At 33.1% G+C, this 18323-nt stretch overlaps 1 protein-coding gene across 5 annotated transcripts in view; it reads right to left on the bottom strand.

Annotated features, from left to right (window-relative positions):
* Positions 1–18323, bottom strand: part of LMBRD2 (LMBR1 domain containing 2) — a 42070-nt gene that overhangs the window by 6100 nt on the left and 17647 nt on the right. For 3 of the 5 annotated variants that reach the window (XM_015235464.3, XM_031676666.2, XM_072958778.1), the window contains exons 7-17: positions 13927–14001; positions 11343–11456; positions 10792–10975; positions 10000–10181; positions 9324–9457; positions 7822–7927; positions 6903–7000; positions 5340–5443; positions 4112–4158; positions 2689–2794; positions 488–617 (exon numbers count right to left, since the gene is read on the bottom strand). In XM_015235464.3, coding sequence (XP_015090950.1) covers positions 488–617; positions 2689–2794; positions 4112–4158; positions 5340–5443; positions 6903–7000; positions 7822–7927; positions 9324–9457; positions 10000–10181; positions 10792–10975; positions 11343–11456; positions 13927–14001 — 1280 coding nt within the window. The remainder of the gene's footprint in view (positions 1–487; positions 618–2688; positions 2795–4111; positions 4159–5339; positions 5444–6902; positions 7001–7821; positions 7928–9323; positions 9458–9999; positions 10182–10791; positions 10976–11342; positions 11457–13926; positions 14002–18323) is intronic. The other 2 variants (XM_031676664.2, XM_031676669.2) reach the window with 1 other exon arrangement.

The raw sequence follows: 18323 nt of genomic DNA, 5'->3' as shown, positions 1-18323 counted from the left end.
TTAAATGCCTAACTGTCATTTACAAGGTTTGTGATGCTGGGTAAGTTACTGAGCCTCTCTAGATCCAAATTCAATTGGATTTACAACCATAAAATACAATTATTATTGTTAAAGTGCTTAGAACAGTGTCTGACACCCAGTCATAGCTATGTAACTTTTGCTAAATAGGATACATTTCATAAATGGGATTGTCAGAAATAAGCATATAAATACTGTTAAGATTCTACCAATTGATTGCAATTCTTCTTTCTTATTTATAATACCACTAGTTGCTTATGAAGATACTTCTAATTGCCACCACTGTATGCTATTATTTCTTAACTATAAAAGCATCAGAAGGTATAAAAAGGTATCAAAGGTTGCTTAAAATGCTTTTTATTGGTAGTAAAGATGAGTATTTTCCTTACGCTTATTTATCTTGTCAAGGCAGAACGTTATCAAAATTTCAGAGGAATGCTGGAGCCAAAATGGCACAGCTGGAACTTACCTTCCTGACTCAGATTCAAGAGGATCATCAGTGAATGTTTCTGCATTAAAATCCAAAGGTTCTGCATCTTGGAGAAGTTCTATTCGGTCCCTTTCATTCCTATTATTAGATCTGGTATATTTGGATGCTGCTGCAAAGGAAGAAAAAAAAGTCCACTTACTATTGTCTTTGTGGGTCACAATCTATGGACACACAGAAAGAAAATTCAAGATTATAAAGAATCTTTATTTTGATAGTGAAGACAATATTAAGAAAAAATAACTACATGGTTATCTTAAAATCAGATTAAAATAATAAATAGTATGACAGAAAATAACAAAGAAAAGTTCTCCCTTTAGCTAGTCAAAGCTCAGAAGCAGCTACAGTGCAAAGACTTAATATGAATTAGAATTAATACTTAACTATGGTATCGTAACAGTGAAACTGTTCAAATCAAATCTAGTTTCAGCTGGTTTCACAGTGAATCCAGGGCTGTTACATCTCATTTCTCAGCTAGGATTTTCTTTAAGGTATAATCAACTCAAACGCTTCAAGAAAGGCTTGAGTCTTTTTCCCACGAGGCAAGAGTTCAGGGCAGTAATGTCCAACAGAAATAAATTGCAAGCCCCATATTTACTTTTAAATTTTCTACCAGCTACATTAAGAAGAAATAGGTGAAATTAATTTTAATATATTTAATTTAGCCCAATATATCCAAAATATTATCATTTCAACATGGGGTACCAGCCATATTGCAAATGCTCAACTGCCATATGTGGCTAGTGGTTACTATCCTGATCAATGCAGGTCTAGAGAACTCTCTCTTTATGTGATATAAGGTTTTCTTTATAAAGAACCTAAAGTTTTCACGTTATTCTGAGCAGTCCAATAGCTTCAATAAAACTATGATACAATTCTTTTTGAAAACTTAAGGCAAGTCAAGCTCTCACACCTTACATTTTTGTCATCTTGGACTCTGTCCTTCATCATTTCCCTCATTCATCAGCAAACACTTGTTGCCTACCAAATGTCAGGTTCTAACTCATCATCCTCCCTCTGTTTTTGAGTTTTAACTGAAACTTTAGCTTTCTTCTATTTCCTTTACCCTAAATATCATCCAACACATCCTTTCCTCTTCATCTTCAGGGTCACTATTTATTTTATGCCCTCATCATTTTTTGACTGAATTACTAAAACAGATACTAAACTGGTTTCTGTGTCTCACTTACCAGGAAATCATGCTTTTTATAGATGTCAAATTTCTCTTTCTAAACCAAAAATCTAAATCATGCTTCTTTCTAGATTGAAATCTTATCTTTGGGATAAAACCCAAACTTCTGAGCATGATAATACCTGTTTCCCAACTATCTCTGCAGCCTCCCCTCTCATCAGGCTCCTCATACTTTAGGCTGTAGTCACAGAGAAAAACCTAAATTTCCCCAAAGGTTCTCACATGCCACTCATTCTTCCTTTTAAAGACACCTTCACCTGGATAAGTACTACTCATTTCTAAACAGCATTTCTTTATAAAACAAATCCTTTCCCAATAAAGAATTCTTTTTCCATCCTCTGAGCCAAGTTCCCTCAGCATCAGGTGTGCACCCTTATACTACCTGAGCATTCCTGCATCTCCCCCAAAAACAAACAACCTCTGCCTTCTATTTAGTGCTGAATCCTGGACAAAAACAGGTTTTCTGTTGCTTCCCAGAAGCAGGTGGCAGGGTCAAGGGGAGGTTTCTTAACTCAACCCACCAGCAAATGTCCTCTGCCTGGTATCAGTCCCTCACTAAATTATGGGTATCCCAAGGGTGGAAATTTATCTTCTTTGTATTCCTGGGAAACTACCTGACATATATGGGCCAGTCAGTAAATTATTATAAAAATGACTGAATATCCTACACCAACTAATAGGAAAGTAAAGAAAAACATCTAGGTAAATAGAAATCAGTATCTGCCTAGAATATGACTGGGATAAGTATTGTTATTTAGGGTAGTACAACTACAACTATTCATTTGATGTCTCAGATGTCTCCTCCTACCAGAATGCATATGTGAGTTTCCCCTTCCTCCCCTATGCTGAGAGATAAGAAGGGAAAGTCACTGCAGAACCACGTGTACAGTTCTATAAAGATATTTCTGGATGGGGAGCCTAATCCTCAGTCTCTATGCAAGTAAGCACAAGAAGAAAAATTTCTAAGAAAACTAGACAATAAACTACTTACATCGGTTGGTACTAATATCTGAGAAGTTTGATTCTTTTGGGTCAATATGAACATTTCTGTTTCTAGTAGAATCTTCTCTACTGTGCCCATAACGTTCTTTCCATTCCTAGCAAAGAAACACACATGAATATACGACACAAGAATCACAGTCAGAAAATAATTCATCAGTGTTAACAGATTTAGATTATATATGGAAAGTAATAGGATCTACTTTCTTTTTCATCAGGAAGTCATCAGATAATCAATATAATTAGCACAGTACCTTTAAAACTCAGATCAATAATTTTCTTATCTCAACATGATTTTAAGTCACCAAACTTAACCTGAATGAAGACATTTATAGACATTTTTGCTAGCTATGACTATTTTAAGTTATTGAATTCTTCTATTTAAAATGTCAAAATAATAGTAAGGTTACCCTGACCATATAAAAGTTATGATAACTCATAATGAGATGTTAACAAAATTTTCTTCCACCCCAATAAACTACGAATCTTAGACACCTGAAAAGTCATTTTTCACAGCAGAATTAAGAGTACTACACAAACATAATTAGATAATGACATATGGCATTGTATCTTAACTGTGCTAAAACCATATTAACTGGAATTATACTCATTAGATTCTTAACAGCTGAAAGGGATTTTAGAGGTACTAATTAAACCTCCAGTGCAGTGCAGGATCTCATTTAAAATAGCCATGCCAGATGTTATTTGGCTGTCTTACTAGAAGACCTGGAAATTTCTACGTGTCATCCCATTGCAATTCTGGTAAACTACGGAAGTTTTCATAGAGAGGTGAACTCTGTCCAGTAACTTCCACTCTTTGGTCCTAGTTATGCCTTCTGAAATAAAGAATGAGTCTCCTCTTACATGATACACACTAAAATACGCAAAGATAACTATCATGTTTGCTGGGTCTTCACTTTTCCAGCATGGACACACCCAGGTGTTGAAAATTTATGGTAACTGTGACTAGATTTTTCTCATTTTTGCCTTTTCATTCTCTGGGAGGTCAGTTTGCCTCAGAAAATGAAGGACTAAAGAAAAATTAAAGAGGAATAAAATTAATGTCACATTACAAAAAAGGCATAATTTTAAAGCAATCAAAATCACTTTAATAGCAGGATTACATAAATTTATTCACTTATTCAATAAATATTTACTGAGCACCTACCCTAGACAAGAAACTCTTAGATGTTAGACATGAAGCAATTTATTACTAATGACTTTTTAGAACAGGGCTGACAGGACACCTCACATGTATGTTTGCAACTATTAAAATGGCCTTTCTGTAAAAATATATCCTGTGTCATTTCCCTACTATTCTTTGGTTTTTAGCCAATTATTCTAAATCAATAAAATTCTTACGATATTTCACATTAATCTCTAGGTTACAGCAATTTAATAAGTACTGTACTTACTCTTCTTCGATTTTCACCTTCTTCTTGTCGTTGCCTTTTTCTCTTCTCTAGAGACAGAAAAGTGGTCTCAAATTTGGTATAACATGGTTTAATTAGATGTAGAATAACTGAAGTAAAGGTATCAGGCTATGACCAATTTCCTTTAAATTACTACAGAGTCAAAGGTAATAGGATATTGGTGGAAAGAACCTTACAGGTCACCTAACTCTATAGAGAATACCTTCTCTACTTTTGTTGAAGATGGCCCTTTCGGCGCTATCTAAATAGTTTTAGTGAGGAAGAAGTTCTTCCCCATGGTGACTTAAAATTTGTTTTTCTGTAACTTCTCTTTTTCTTTACATCTTATCTTCTAAACTAAGTTCATACTTCTTTCTGTATAAGAGTCTTTTCCATCCCTTTCTTCTGGCTATATACTCAATGGTTCTCTCTCATAAGATATGCCCTACAGACTCATCGTTCCAGCTATCCTCTCTAAATTCCTTCTGACTTATCAGTCTCACTCTTGAAAATCTTACCCAGGACTAGACATTATATTCCAGATGAAGTCTAATTAATGCAAAAAGCAGTAGAACTATTATATTAACTAGACACTACCTTCCTATGAGAGCATGTGAAGGCTAGACTGGCTTATTTTAGAGCCACAACACAATTTGGCTTACTTTTAAGTAAGATCACACAAGAACCCCAGACCCAGGTAGGGAGGATATCTAAGAGCCAACATCCTAAAACTCACGTTTTGTTCTTCTTTCCCCCCAATTCTACCATCACTTGAACGTCAAGAAATTTGGTGCAGTCAGTTTTGAGATTGGATTCTAGTAGAGTGTCATGTATTCTACCAGGTTGTTAATGATCATCATTCTAAAACCCAGTCTTGGCTTGAATGATTTCCTATGCAGCATTAAAATAATTATGATTCTTTAACAAGTTTTATAATTGTATTTATCTTGGCAAATCAGTTTCAAAGCAAACAGGAAAATGACTCTAATACCAAACAAGGACATTATTTAGTTGCACACATATTAATAATTTCTGCTGAATTTCTTACAAACAGATGAAACAATCATGTTTTTAAATTATTTTTGCTATGAAAGCTTTACGTAGAATTTTAGCTAAAATAATTAATTTGTGATTTCTTAAGATCAACTAGAAGTTATAAATTATACAAACATTAATTTTGTACTTTGAGTCTTAGTACTTTCCTTTCATTTATTTGAAAAGACAAACTTACCTCGTCTGATTAATTCTTTTCCTTCATCAACTAAGTCTGATGTCATATCATTATCTCCCATGAACTGCTGGAAACCAAGTAGATTCAAACAACGAGTTCCCAAACTAGTAAAGGTAGATTTTCAAAAAGATAACCATTATTTTACACTGTAAATGCTTCAATTATTCTTTAGTATTGTCATCCAAAAGAAACCTATGTTTTACTATTAGTTATCATGTCAAGTTACATAGAGTGACATTTGTCTTTCTTGAATAAGTGCTTATTTCTCTTTCTAGGATGCTTAAATGCCTAGTACTCCATTGACTAGGGTATGCACCATACCAGATTTTTTCCTTCTATAGTTGACAAGGCACTATCCCACCCATCTATTCCTTGATTCACATAATAATCTAGTAAGAGAAAAAGAGATGCTAATCTTACCAACCTAACTACTAACATGATAAGACATGATTTATATAACACAAGCTCCTAATGTTCCATTTGTAGTTTATAAACTTTTTAAATGAAAAAGTATACAATCAAAATTTAGTTTTAGACATCCAAAAGATGATTAGTCTCTTCCTTTAATACACCATTTTCATAATATAAACCTCTGTTTTTTTCTACTTTACATAAAAAAATTGAAAATATTAGATTTTCTATTAGTTCATATTAACAGTTTTATTTTAAATTATAATCCTTTAGCTCCTTTACTTACAATAAGGTAAAATATAGATATTTTTAAAAATTCAATAGCGAATTTATTCAAACAATACCTGTCTGTTTACTCAATATCCTGATATTGGTACATATATAGTATTTATGATAACTATATAATGGTATTGGAAGATTTAAATGAAAAGTGGTTAGATGAAACTCATTTTTGTTAGAAAAGCAAACTGATTGACATCAATAAATTTTTTTTAAAGTAGCATTTTTGGTGTGTCATGGAGCACATAAGCAGTGAAGAGGATAGGCAGAGTACAGGGTGAGGGTGCCTGACACGTGGAAGTGGGAAGACAGGGCACCAGGAAGTCAAACGTACCTGTCCTTTAAGTCCTTTTGAGTCTTACCTCTGCCAAGATGCTACCACTTTTTCTGATCCTATAGAAAAAGCAGCCTCATATGTACTGCCTGATTATAATTGCTCCTCACCTGACCCATTGTGCTGGCTATGGTCTGAAGTATCTAGAAACCCAAAAATGACCATGGGGAAAAGCCCTCAGACTAATTTATGCTACTGGATATAAGCTGGGCATGGAAGTGTTTTATAAGCTACACTGACTGCTAGTATCAAAGGTCAGGACTTGGAGATAACATTCTGTAATTAATCCTATCACTTTGTAGTCTAAATTCTTGTAAGAGAACAACTCTACCTCCCTTTTCTTGACAATATCTCGGGAGGAAGAACTTGACCCAATCATTCAAGCAATCTCTTTAAACTATCCCTAGCATCCCCAAAGCCACAATAAAACAAAGAACCAAAATCCAACCAGTGAATATTTAAAAGAGCTTTAAGGTTAGAAAGAATATCCAGATCAATCTAAGAGTATGTGGGAAAATAAGCAATGTTAAGTTTCTTACCTAAAATAAGTAGCAATGCAGAGAATTACCACCAACATAGGATAATATATATAGAACCCATCTGCAATAAAGGATAAAACTTTCATGGAACCCATAATCTGAGGAGCAAGAAAAAATTAAGTTAAATTAGTACAAGTTCTATATCTTCCAACCATTTTCATCATTAGAAAATTCACCCAGAAACTGTTATATCAATAAATTTGGAGTTTTCAAAAAATGAAGCACTGAATAGACTGATTTTTAAGCTCTCATCACAAGACAAAAAGAAAATTGTAACTGTGACATGATGGATATTAACTAAACTTATTGTGGTAATCATTTCACAACATATATATATATCAATTTATATTGTACACAAACTAATACAATGTTATATATGTCTATTATATCTTAATTTGCTTATTTATTAAGATTTTCTCCTAAATGAAATTAATATTTTATATTTATTACTGAAAATCATCAAATATGTTAAGACCATAAACAGAAAAGTTAATATTATTATAGGTCAGGTCTACTGATACTGCTCAGCTGGACAACCTAAAAATGTATATATATTTTTTTAATTGAAGTATAGTCGACTTACAATGTTGTGTTAGCTTCTGGTGTACAGTGTAGTGATTCAGTTATATATATATATACACATATACATATATGTATTCTTTTTCATTATTACACGTTATTGATTATAGTTCCCTGTACAATACAATAGGACCTTGTTTCAAAAAATAATTTTTTATTAAAATCACTTTTATCCAATTATTAGTAATTACATATATAATCTTTGAAAGAAAGTTTTAGTTATTTTATAAAGATCTAATAATGCTACAGAACTTTTCTGCCAGCATTAAAGAGAAATTTCACAGTAATAGCATCCCATGTAGATAATGAATCTAAAGAACTCTTTTCTGAACATACTTACAGATGTATAAGCAGTTGGCTGTGTATTCTGGTGAGAGATGGATGAATCCATATGGGTCAAACCCAAGAAATTAAGACATAAAGGAGGAGTCAAACGGCAAAATAACCTGCAATAAGCATTTATAAACACAATATATAAGATTATATATATATATAATAAAGCAGCAAAATACATTTTATATTATGTTGAAATACATTAAGAACATTTTAGATCACTGTAATTATTATTCTCATCTATTTGTATTTTGAATTCTAACTCAGAATTGCCCTTACTTACTTGGAAGACATTCTGAATATCCTATTAATCACATCCTCCTTAAAAACAGCAACACCTACATGGCAAAACACCAGCCTCAGGACACCTCCTTTGGTGGTGTTTGCACTGCTTTATCTGAACAATTTGTAGAGTAGCTTTGTATGTACCTCTTCCAAGACTACCATCTCTGCAATCTGTCTCAATAGCATGATAAGAACAGTAACATCCTCAAGGTGAACTGAATTCAGTACATAAAAGATCCAAACTTGTATCAAAGTATGCCACTCTGACAACTACAGGTATAAATAATTGTTAGAGCTGAGTTTTGACCAGATAAAAAGAGAACATGGCTGGAGATAAAAATGATGAGAGGGTATGAATACAAAGAGGTAATGTGAGGAGTTCTTTTATGGTGATAGAATAGTTCTGTATCTTGACTGTGCTCGTGGTTACAGGAGACACACAGACACACACACACACACACACAAATGAATAAAGGATAAAAAATGATGAGAAATAAATAAGGTCTGTAATCTAGTTAACAATAATGTATCAATGTAAATTTCCTGGTTTTGATATAGCACAATCGCCACATAAGATGTCTCTATTGGGGGAAGTTGGGTGAAGGTTAATAGGACTCTTTGTATTATACTTACAACTTGCTTTAAGCCTCTAATTATTTGTGGGAAAAGTTAAAAAGAGTCTTAGAGATGCTTCAGATATTGATTTCTCTTGAAGTTCCCCAAATCTGGCTTTTATAAAACCTAGTATGACTAATTTAACAACATGGACAAATAATAGATTGTGCAACCTAGTCCAAGCTAGAGCCATCTCTCTAAACCTCTGCTAAATTTCTTAGCAAAGAGTATTCTTTTTGGTGTTCTTAGTCCTCCATAATTCAGTTCCAGGCCACTGAATCTCAGAATACTTTCTAGGTCTACCTTCATCTCTAAATTCTCAAATGCTCCTGTCATTACTAACTTACTTATTGACTCTCTAACTGGTAAATCCAGGCTCACTATATCTTTCTTTTCCTTTCTAATCTAGCATACCTATTTTAACCTTAAACTTCAAGCAGAATTTAGCTAGCAATCGACAAGCATCTAATTAATACTAAAACCTAATCAAAATTAGCTCATAGAAATACAGGTGTTAGTGGAAGGTCCATAAATAAGAAATAAAAGAAAGAACCATGAAAATACATGCAATGGAGACATTTTTCTTGTTTCTAAACACAATCTACTTACATGCCACTGAAAAGAAGGCTGTAAGCATCAGTCTGATGATGGGAAGCCAAGTAATAATAGTTAAATACACGAATCCTGAACACAGTAGAATAAACACAGATACTGAGGAAGAAGATGGAAAGGAAGCAAGCAATCTAAACAAAAAAACAAAACAAAAAACCCAATTTAAGACTGAAAGACTTCAGCACTTTGTGTACAATCACAAGCCCTGTACTTTAATTTCAGCTAACATTTACTGACATTCTAAAATTTAAGCATAGTCACAATTTTTTAAACTCCTAAGAAAATGAAATTATGAAAAAATCTACATCTCAATTAGTCCCACATCCTATCCATAAGTTTCAAATCCACCTCCTGAAATGAGCCTGTTCTCCCATTCCCTTGGAAACTCTTCACATGAAGTTATGAAGCTTCATTGGCATAAAGAGGATCAAGGTATTCTCATAAAAATATTTTGCACTGTTTTGCATCTTTTCATCTCTCCTCAAATACAGTTCTTAGTTTCTATAGTCTGAGTAAAATGTTGAAGCTCATTTTTAGAAGTCTGAATAATAACACTGTGGGAAACTTCACTGCTTTCATTATTACTAAAAGAAATATATGGAGAAAAGCAACAACAGTTAAGAATTATACTATAAACTGCCATTTATTTATGATAAATATAAAGTAAACTGACCTCAATATAAATATAATTGTATGTTTTTTCGGCCAGCTGTATGAAAACTGCAAAGAGGGATAAGACAGGCGTAGTGCTAAAGAATGTGCACTCTGACCACACAACAATTACGGAGAAGATGGACAACACCACGGCAAGTATCCTATAAAACCATGGCCGCAAAAGACACTCCCAGTACCACTCTGGAAGATAAAAGAAAAAAATGATTAGGAAAATCATAAAGGAATAACAGCATATTCACAGAGTTTTGAAAAAATAAAGTAAACATAAGTTCTAATACTGTGACACTGTGGTATTCTCATTAAGTTCTTCACACTAAATTTGATAATATTTATAGATTATATACTAAATAATCACAAAGGAGAATAAAATAATTATGACTATTGAATGTAGGTTTTGCAAATAGACTAATATATGTAAATAGTCAAAGAGGACATTTTAGGGGAACATTTTAGTAGTATATCAAGACTAAAGATGAGAGCCAAGCTTCTGATTTAAAATTGCTTAAAATTCTAATTGTTTCAAATACATAATAAGTATATAAAATATTCTTAATATACTGCATATATTTTTGCATAGAATTTTGGTTATATGTGAAGTAACAGTGGAAACTGACAGATAATAAGTTATATGACAAGTAAAATAATTTTGGGAGAGAAGTTTATCAGACATATAATATTACCACTTAGTATAAGTTAAATAACACAAATGCAATTCAACTCTGCATTGGTAAAAAAAATATATACTACCCTTCAGAAAAATCATCATTGAAATTTATATCAAATTACATACCAATAGTAGGATTATAAAAATATTGAATAAATCTATTTTCTGGCTCCGGAGATTGAAAGGTGTGAACAAACTGACAAGTACCACTAGTTTCATTTTTTGCTACATCTTCTAGATAAAATGCTTGTTCCAAAAGAATCTGCCACTGTACTTGAGTTCGGCGGTGTCTCTGAACTGAATAAATCACCTAGAAAAGAGAACAGGGGTATACCTGTCAGTGTTCTGATCCAACAGCAGTACAACTCCCCACTAAGGAGCATGTCTGGGTTGTCACAACAGTGGGGAAGTGTGAGTAGCATCTACTGGGTGGAGCCAAGGATGTTAATATTCTAAAACACATGTAATTATGCTCAGGGAATAATTCTCCCTCCCAAATGCCAACAGTGCCCTTGCCGAGAAACACAAAGTTCAAACACTTCAAAGAACAATGATAAGGACAGGATCAAAGGAAGTTTCTAATACACATTCAGTCAAAATTTCTTTTTTTGTGGGCAGTAACTATGAATCTAACTAAAACTGTCAGAAGGTAAAATGGCTATACTTAACAGAGTTACCTGTTTATGTAGTTTTACCAGACTTTTTTCACTTGGATAGGCATTACGCTTTTCATCAAAATCTTCATAATCATCCATGTTCCTACCCATTTTTTCCTGATATTCTACAGGGCACTGAAAGGAACAGGTAGATCTTTAGAAATCTTATTTGCAAGAAGATAAAAATGTTATTTTTATTAAAAATCTGTCATTCTTGGACATTTCTAATTTTCTCACAAACATCTTCCTTCATTGGTATCTCTAAATAGTCGGATTTTTAGTTGCTGATGTTTTCTTGAAAATGTTTTTTAAGATGCACTGAGTTTCTTCCTACCTCTATTAATATTAATCTTTATGCTCAGATACACTAGGTGGTGATGGGTAGGGCAGGGTATCTTACCTACATAAAGCAACTAGCATTTGAAGAAGATTATTTTAGGTAGGCACCTACTGAAAATGTCATTTGTTTTCCTAGCTAAAGAATGAAGAAGAATCACAACAAATTCAAGATGTTAAATTTCTGAAAGGCATAGTACAGATGATTTGGAGTCATCTGCCCCACTATTAACAGTCATTTAATACCTATATGAACTTGAGTAAGTTAGTTAACCTCCCTCAAGAGGTCTCAAAAGGTATCAAATTTAAGAGAAACGATTAGAGACTTGATTTTCAAGACTATCATATTAACCAAAAGGAACACTAGCTAATAATCAATATAACAGATTAAAATATAGGAAAATAACTGGACAGCCACATGCAAAGAAAATGAAACTAGACCACTATTGTACACCATACACAAAAATCAACTTAAAATGGATTAAAGACTTGAATGTAAGACCTGAAATCATAAAACTCCTAGAAAAAAAACATAAGCAGTAAGCTCTTTGAAATTGTTCTTAGCAATATCTTTCTATATATGTCTCATCAGGCAAGGGAAACAAGAGCAAACAAATGTGATTATATCAAACTAAAAAGCTTCTGCACAGCAAAGGACATCATCAATAAAATTAAAAGACAGTCTACCAAAAAGGTGAAGATATTTGCAAATGATACATACGGTAAGAGGTTAATATCCAAAATATATAAAGAAACTAATACGGCTCAACAACAAATAACCTGATTGAAAAATGGGCAGAGGAACTGAAGAGAGATTTTCCAAAGAAGACATACAGATGGCCAACAAGTACATGAAAAGATGTTCAACATCACTTAATTACTAGAGAAATACAAATCAAAACCACAAGGAGCTATCACCTCACACCTGTCAGAATGGCTATTATCAAAATGACAAGAAATAACAAGTATTGGCAAAGACGTGGAGAAAAGGGAACTCTCCTATACTGTTGGTGGGAATGTAAATTGGTGCAGCCACTACAGATGACAGTATGGAGAGTCCTCAAAAAATTAAGAATAGAGTTACCATATGATCCAGCTATCCCATCTGGGTATTTGAAGAATAAGAAACACTAATCCACCTTGCAGCATAATTTATAATAGCCAAGATAGAAAAACAACCTAAGTGCCCATCAAGAGACGAATGGATAAAAAAGATGTGGTATCTATACAATGGAATACTATTTGGCCATAAAAAAATAAATTTTGCCATTTGTGACATGGATGGACTTGGAGGGTATTATGCTAAATGAAATAAGTCAGACAGAGAGAGAAAGACAAAAAACAATAAACAAAAAAAAACAAAAACAAAGTAAATGAACAAACCAAACCAAATAAAAATAAATACATAGATACAAAGAACAGAGTAGTCGTTACCAGAAGGCAAAGGGTAGTGGGGAGGGTGAAATGGGTAAAGGGGATCAACTGTATGGTGACAGATGGAAAATAAATTTTTGGTGGTGAGGATGTTGCAGGGTTTATAGAAGTAAGACTATAATGTACATGAAAACTTACATAATGTTATAAATCAATGTTAGTTACCTCAATAAAAAAATAAAGACAAACATACAAATCTTTAAAGATAAATAAATCGAATTAAATACAGAAAAAGGAATAGTTCACTGGTTCTGTAAATGCAGAGAAGACAGTTGGGGAACTCATTCCTGGAATAATCAATTTTGGAAGTATATTTAATACCCTTAATGCAATACCAATACATCAAAACCTTAACTGTATGGTTTCTTATTAAATATCTGTATTAAATATTTCACAATGTCATTCATTCTATGAAATATGAAATACAAAATAACATGTAGAAGGCTGATTGAAAGTGATCATTGAGGTCATAGTTTATTTTCTTACAGAAGATATGCCTTTAGAGACCACATTTAATGACATTTTTATAAACTATAAAGGTCTAGCTCCATCACTAAGTCATGGAAATCATTATTTATTACTTTACATAACCTCTATAGCCACATTTCAATGGAAAATACTGCCAGTAAATAAGGTTAAGCTTATAATTAAAAAAGTATAAATTCTATGAACAAATTACTACTGGCTATAGTTAATATTTCCCTGAAAATGGAAAGCAGTTAGAAGACTTCAATCATGGGCTGTTCTCATACTTTCTTTTTCTGGTGCTTTTATTATGATGTTATATCACATAAACATATTTCAAAGGAAAACAGATGAGATATAATTTAATTACCTTTTTAAGTATTGTGTCCACACATTTTCTCAATGGGTGGTTATACTTGATGCTCTCATTCACTTTACGAACTTCCTATAAAAACAGTAAGAGAAATAAAAGTATTTCCATTTCCATAGTTTAGACACTTCTAATGAGGATGCTGCAGGTACTATATATATATTCTTACAAGTTTGGTTTCAACCCAAATTACTTAATATGTACACAAAGTTTCATTCACAGAATAAATTTATTAAGAACATAAGTCAAAACATAAAGTTATAGAACAGCTATAGCTATACCCTCACGCTTTTCATTACTTTCTAGATTTGCTGCCTTATCATTTGCTTACTTGGTAAACCAAGATGAATAAACATTATAAAAAGTTATGAAGGATCAGGCAAACTTTGCAATTCTACAGGAACAGGACTGTGTTCACCTTGCTCATCAAGCTCAATTATCTCATTATCTAAAGTACAGTGAAGAAACCAAAGCAGAATAGGCTAAAATGTCACAAAGCACCTGTTCCTTTCCAGTGAGAGAGTACTCTACAGCAGTCACAACTAATGACTCCCTATACTTTTTTTCAAGTTGAGAATACACTATATGCCAGCACTGTGCTAGGTATAAGGTCACCACAATCTACACTGGAGGGTGTGGTGGGAAGACACGGTGTTACAGGTCTTTCACTAAGATTACAGTGTGGTGATGAGATAATTAAACAAACACTTTAATGAGTGTGAAAGGCATAAAGGGGTTAGGGAGGGGAATCTTTAGAACCAGTAGTTCCCAAAGAGTCACAATATTCCATAATGCTAATGAAATTTCAAAAAAGTTAGAACAACTGTTCTAGGAAGAAGCAACATGTTCAACGGCTAAGGGGCAAGAGTGAACCTACCAGGATATTATAAAGAACATTTTGATTTTAGGGCAGAGAATGGCCTTAAGGGATGCAAAACTGGAGGCAGGGAGACCATCTGGCATATAGACAAAGTTATGAAAAAATGTAATTTATATAACAAAAATCACAATTCTTAACATATGGAGAGCTCTTACAAATCCATAGAAAAGTGGGAAGATAGAGAAGAAATGCCATTGGCTAGTAAGTATCTGAAAAGATATACAAGTTCACTAGAAACAATTACAAATTTTTAAAATGAGAACAGTTCTCATTTATTTGGAAGATAATTTAGCAATATCCATCAAAATTTAAAACATGCAGACCTCATGAATAATCTGTACCAAAAGACATTGTTTCTGTCAAAGAGCTTAGCTTAGTGAAGAAAACAGACATTACTCAAACAGAAATGGTGTAAAAATTGCTGTATAATCTAATGTGGAAGACTTTCTGATTATTTAAACTAAAATAAAAAGCCAAACTGAGGATAGGAATCAGCCAACCAACGGAAGACGCAAGAATATACCAGACAAAGGGACAGTACCATACGAAGGCCTCCAAGTGGAAGTGAACAAGGAGTTTCAAGGAAGTGAAAGAAGTCCAACGTGACTAAAAGGAATGGAGAGTGAGGGCCTGAGCAGCACTTGATCAGGCTGAAGAAGTAACAGCGAAGCACTTCAGAAGGCCTTAACAACAGTTTATTCTGAGGTCAATGAGTAAGGCCTAAAAATGCAAATGACAAGACTTGGGGTTTTAAAAGGTGCTTGAAGCATCATCACGTTACATTTCTAAGCTGCCTTAAAGTTTTATTGACTTGTTAGCATAACTTTGAATATAAACAATACAGTCTGATTATGTATTATATATGAAGATCACATTTTTCCTTTAAATTCTTCAGCATATTAAACAAAAACAAGAACTGAAATAGTTAACTACTGATATTTACTATACCTTATAAATTTAAGTTTCTTTCAAAAGTTTGTAGTTTTTATAAAGTGTGGAAAGTATTCGAAATACTAGCTTACTTTCCTTATATAAAATAATATAACTTTGAACTCTGTCATTATTGTGCCTAATCAATTCTTTACCAGAAAAAAAACATTAAGTCAGTCTGAGAGGCAATTTTCAGTGAAAATAAGTAGCCTGTTTCTCCCTCTCCAAAATCCTCTACCTTGAAAAATGATAGAAGGTAGAGATGACTTCTTAGACCATGTAGCAAAAAATCCTTCTGAATGGTTTGACATGGCTTATAAGTTTTAATAATGCTTCAAAGAAAAGTAACAGACACACAGATGTACACATTCACTCCACAGAAAACATATGAAACACTATGCTAGTTTTACAAAACTGCATTTGGGAGATTTTACGGATAGCTGGAAAACATAATTAATAACTACCAAAAAAGCCCTAGGTAATTGAACTTTATGATCTGTTAAAAGATGTATTCAAAAGCAGTATATTTTAAAAGTTTTCTCTCAAACTAAATTATTCATATTCTTGGTTCCATGCTTTATTTGATGCACACCTCCATCAAAGTGGTCATCCAAACTACAAAATGGATCATGTCTCTGCCCTGCCTGCAAGGTGTCAATGATTCTTCAATGCTTTCAAGACATAGCCTGGACTTTTCATTCTGACATTCAAAGCCCAGCTATCTGGCTAAAAACTGTCTCTCAAACCTTACAAGCTTTATCTTTCCAACATAAACCTTATGCTTAATTAATTTGCTTTTAAAACCTCTTGATATCTGACCAGAATTCTGTCAGCTATGAAAATTCTATCCATCCTTCAAGGCTCAGGTCATATTTTACTGCCCCCATTTCATCTCCTTTTCTGATCACAACTCAAGAAGTGAAACTTCTCTGCACTACAGCATGTATCATTCACACTGCATTTATCATATACTGTAAGGGACTGTACAATTTTCTACTCTAGGTAGTTAGTGTCCTAATGATCAATTCCATATAGCACTTAACATGGCAAGAAATCACTATTAAATGATGAAAAAATTTTCTCTACAAGTTTATAAATTTTCAGATACCCAGAAAAACAGAAGGGATCCCAAACTCCCTTGAAATATATGAATAAAGAAATGCATGTCTGATAAATCATGCATTATTTTGAGGGAGGAAAAAAGGCCCGGAGTTCTCTTGCTGTCTATGTGGACCTGCTGCTATTTTCAAAACAACCATTAAGAAAAAGAGTGGTTTCTTACAATATAAAAATGTGTCAAATTAACACCTGGTACACCTTAAATCTATACAATGTTATATGTGAAATATATTCTATAAAGAGTGATTTCTTATTTACATGGAAAATTTTCTCTTAGTTTTTCAAATCCTTCACACTTTAAACCTACACTAAAATAGCAAGGAAGGCATCAACTGAAGTCCTTAATTTTCTATATCCTATTCCTAAGTAGAGGGTTCCTATTTAACAACAACAACAAAATCTATCTTTATTCAGACACTGATGATTCCTCCTAGCAAAATCCAGACCTTGAATAATAAACTGGACTTAATTTATACAAGGAATTTTGAGAGAACTGGTGAAATCTATATTCCTTAAATCTGAAACAATTGAATTTAACACCAACTTTTGAGGTGAACACTATCAAATTTAAATAATCTTTTAATTATTTTATTACCAAGTATTAAGTTTCAAATATTTTTCAAAAAATTCAAATTTTCAAATATTTTCAAACACATCAAATATAAAAATTACCAAACATAATAATCTTCTTTTGAAAAATATAATAATATCCATCATAGGCTTGAGAAAATATAACAGAATACTATTTATAGGAGATTTATATTTTGAATCAATGTTTTCTGCTATAATTCTTGCATTTTATAAATAAATGTTGAAAAGTCAACATAAAATTTTTCAACCACAACCAAAGAATCAGTATACATTCTTTTGTTCATTTATTCATGCACTTAAAAATGGTTGCTGAGTATCTAGGAGTCTGAAAGACCAAGAAAAATGTTATGGGTCAAACTGTGGTCTCCCAAAATTCTTATGTTGATGTCTTAAGCCCCAGTACCTCAGAATGTAATCTTATTTGGGAATCCGATTGTTGCAGATACAATTGGTTAAATTAATATAGGGTCATAGTGGATTTGGGTGACCTCTAATCTGACTGGTGTCCTTATGAAAAGGGGAAATTTGGACACAGACAGGCATGCAGGGAGAATACCATGTGACTATGAAGACAGAGATCTGCAAGCCAAGGAATACCAAAGACTGTCATTTAACTACCAGAAGCTAGGAGAGAGGCATGGTACAGATTTTCCCCACAACCCTCTAAAAGAACCAACCCTGCTGACACCTTGATCTTGGACTTTTAGCCTCCACAACTGTGAGGCAATACATTTCTGTTGTTTAAACTACCCAGTTTGCAGTACTTTGTCACAACATCCCCAGGAAGCTAACACAGAAGGCTTTTCTGAAGAATTCTCATTTATTTTGAGACCTGAAAATGAAGTAGGAATTAGCTAAAGAGACTGGAGAAAAGAGC

This window comes from Vicugna pacos, chromosome 3 (genome assembly GCF_048564905.1).
Source record: "Vicugna pacos chromosome 3, VicPac4, whole genome shotgun sequence".
Classification (NCBI taxonomy): domain Eukaryota; kingdom Metazoa; phylum Chordata; class Mammalia; order Artiodactyla; family Camelidae; genus Vicugna; species Vicugna pacos.
Note: the sequence above shows the minus strand (reverse complement) of the source record. Positions and strands in the feature narration are given on the sequence as shown.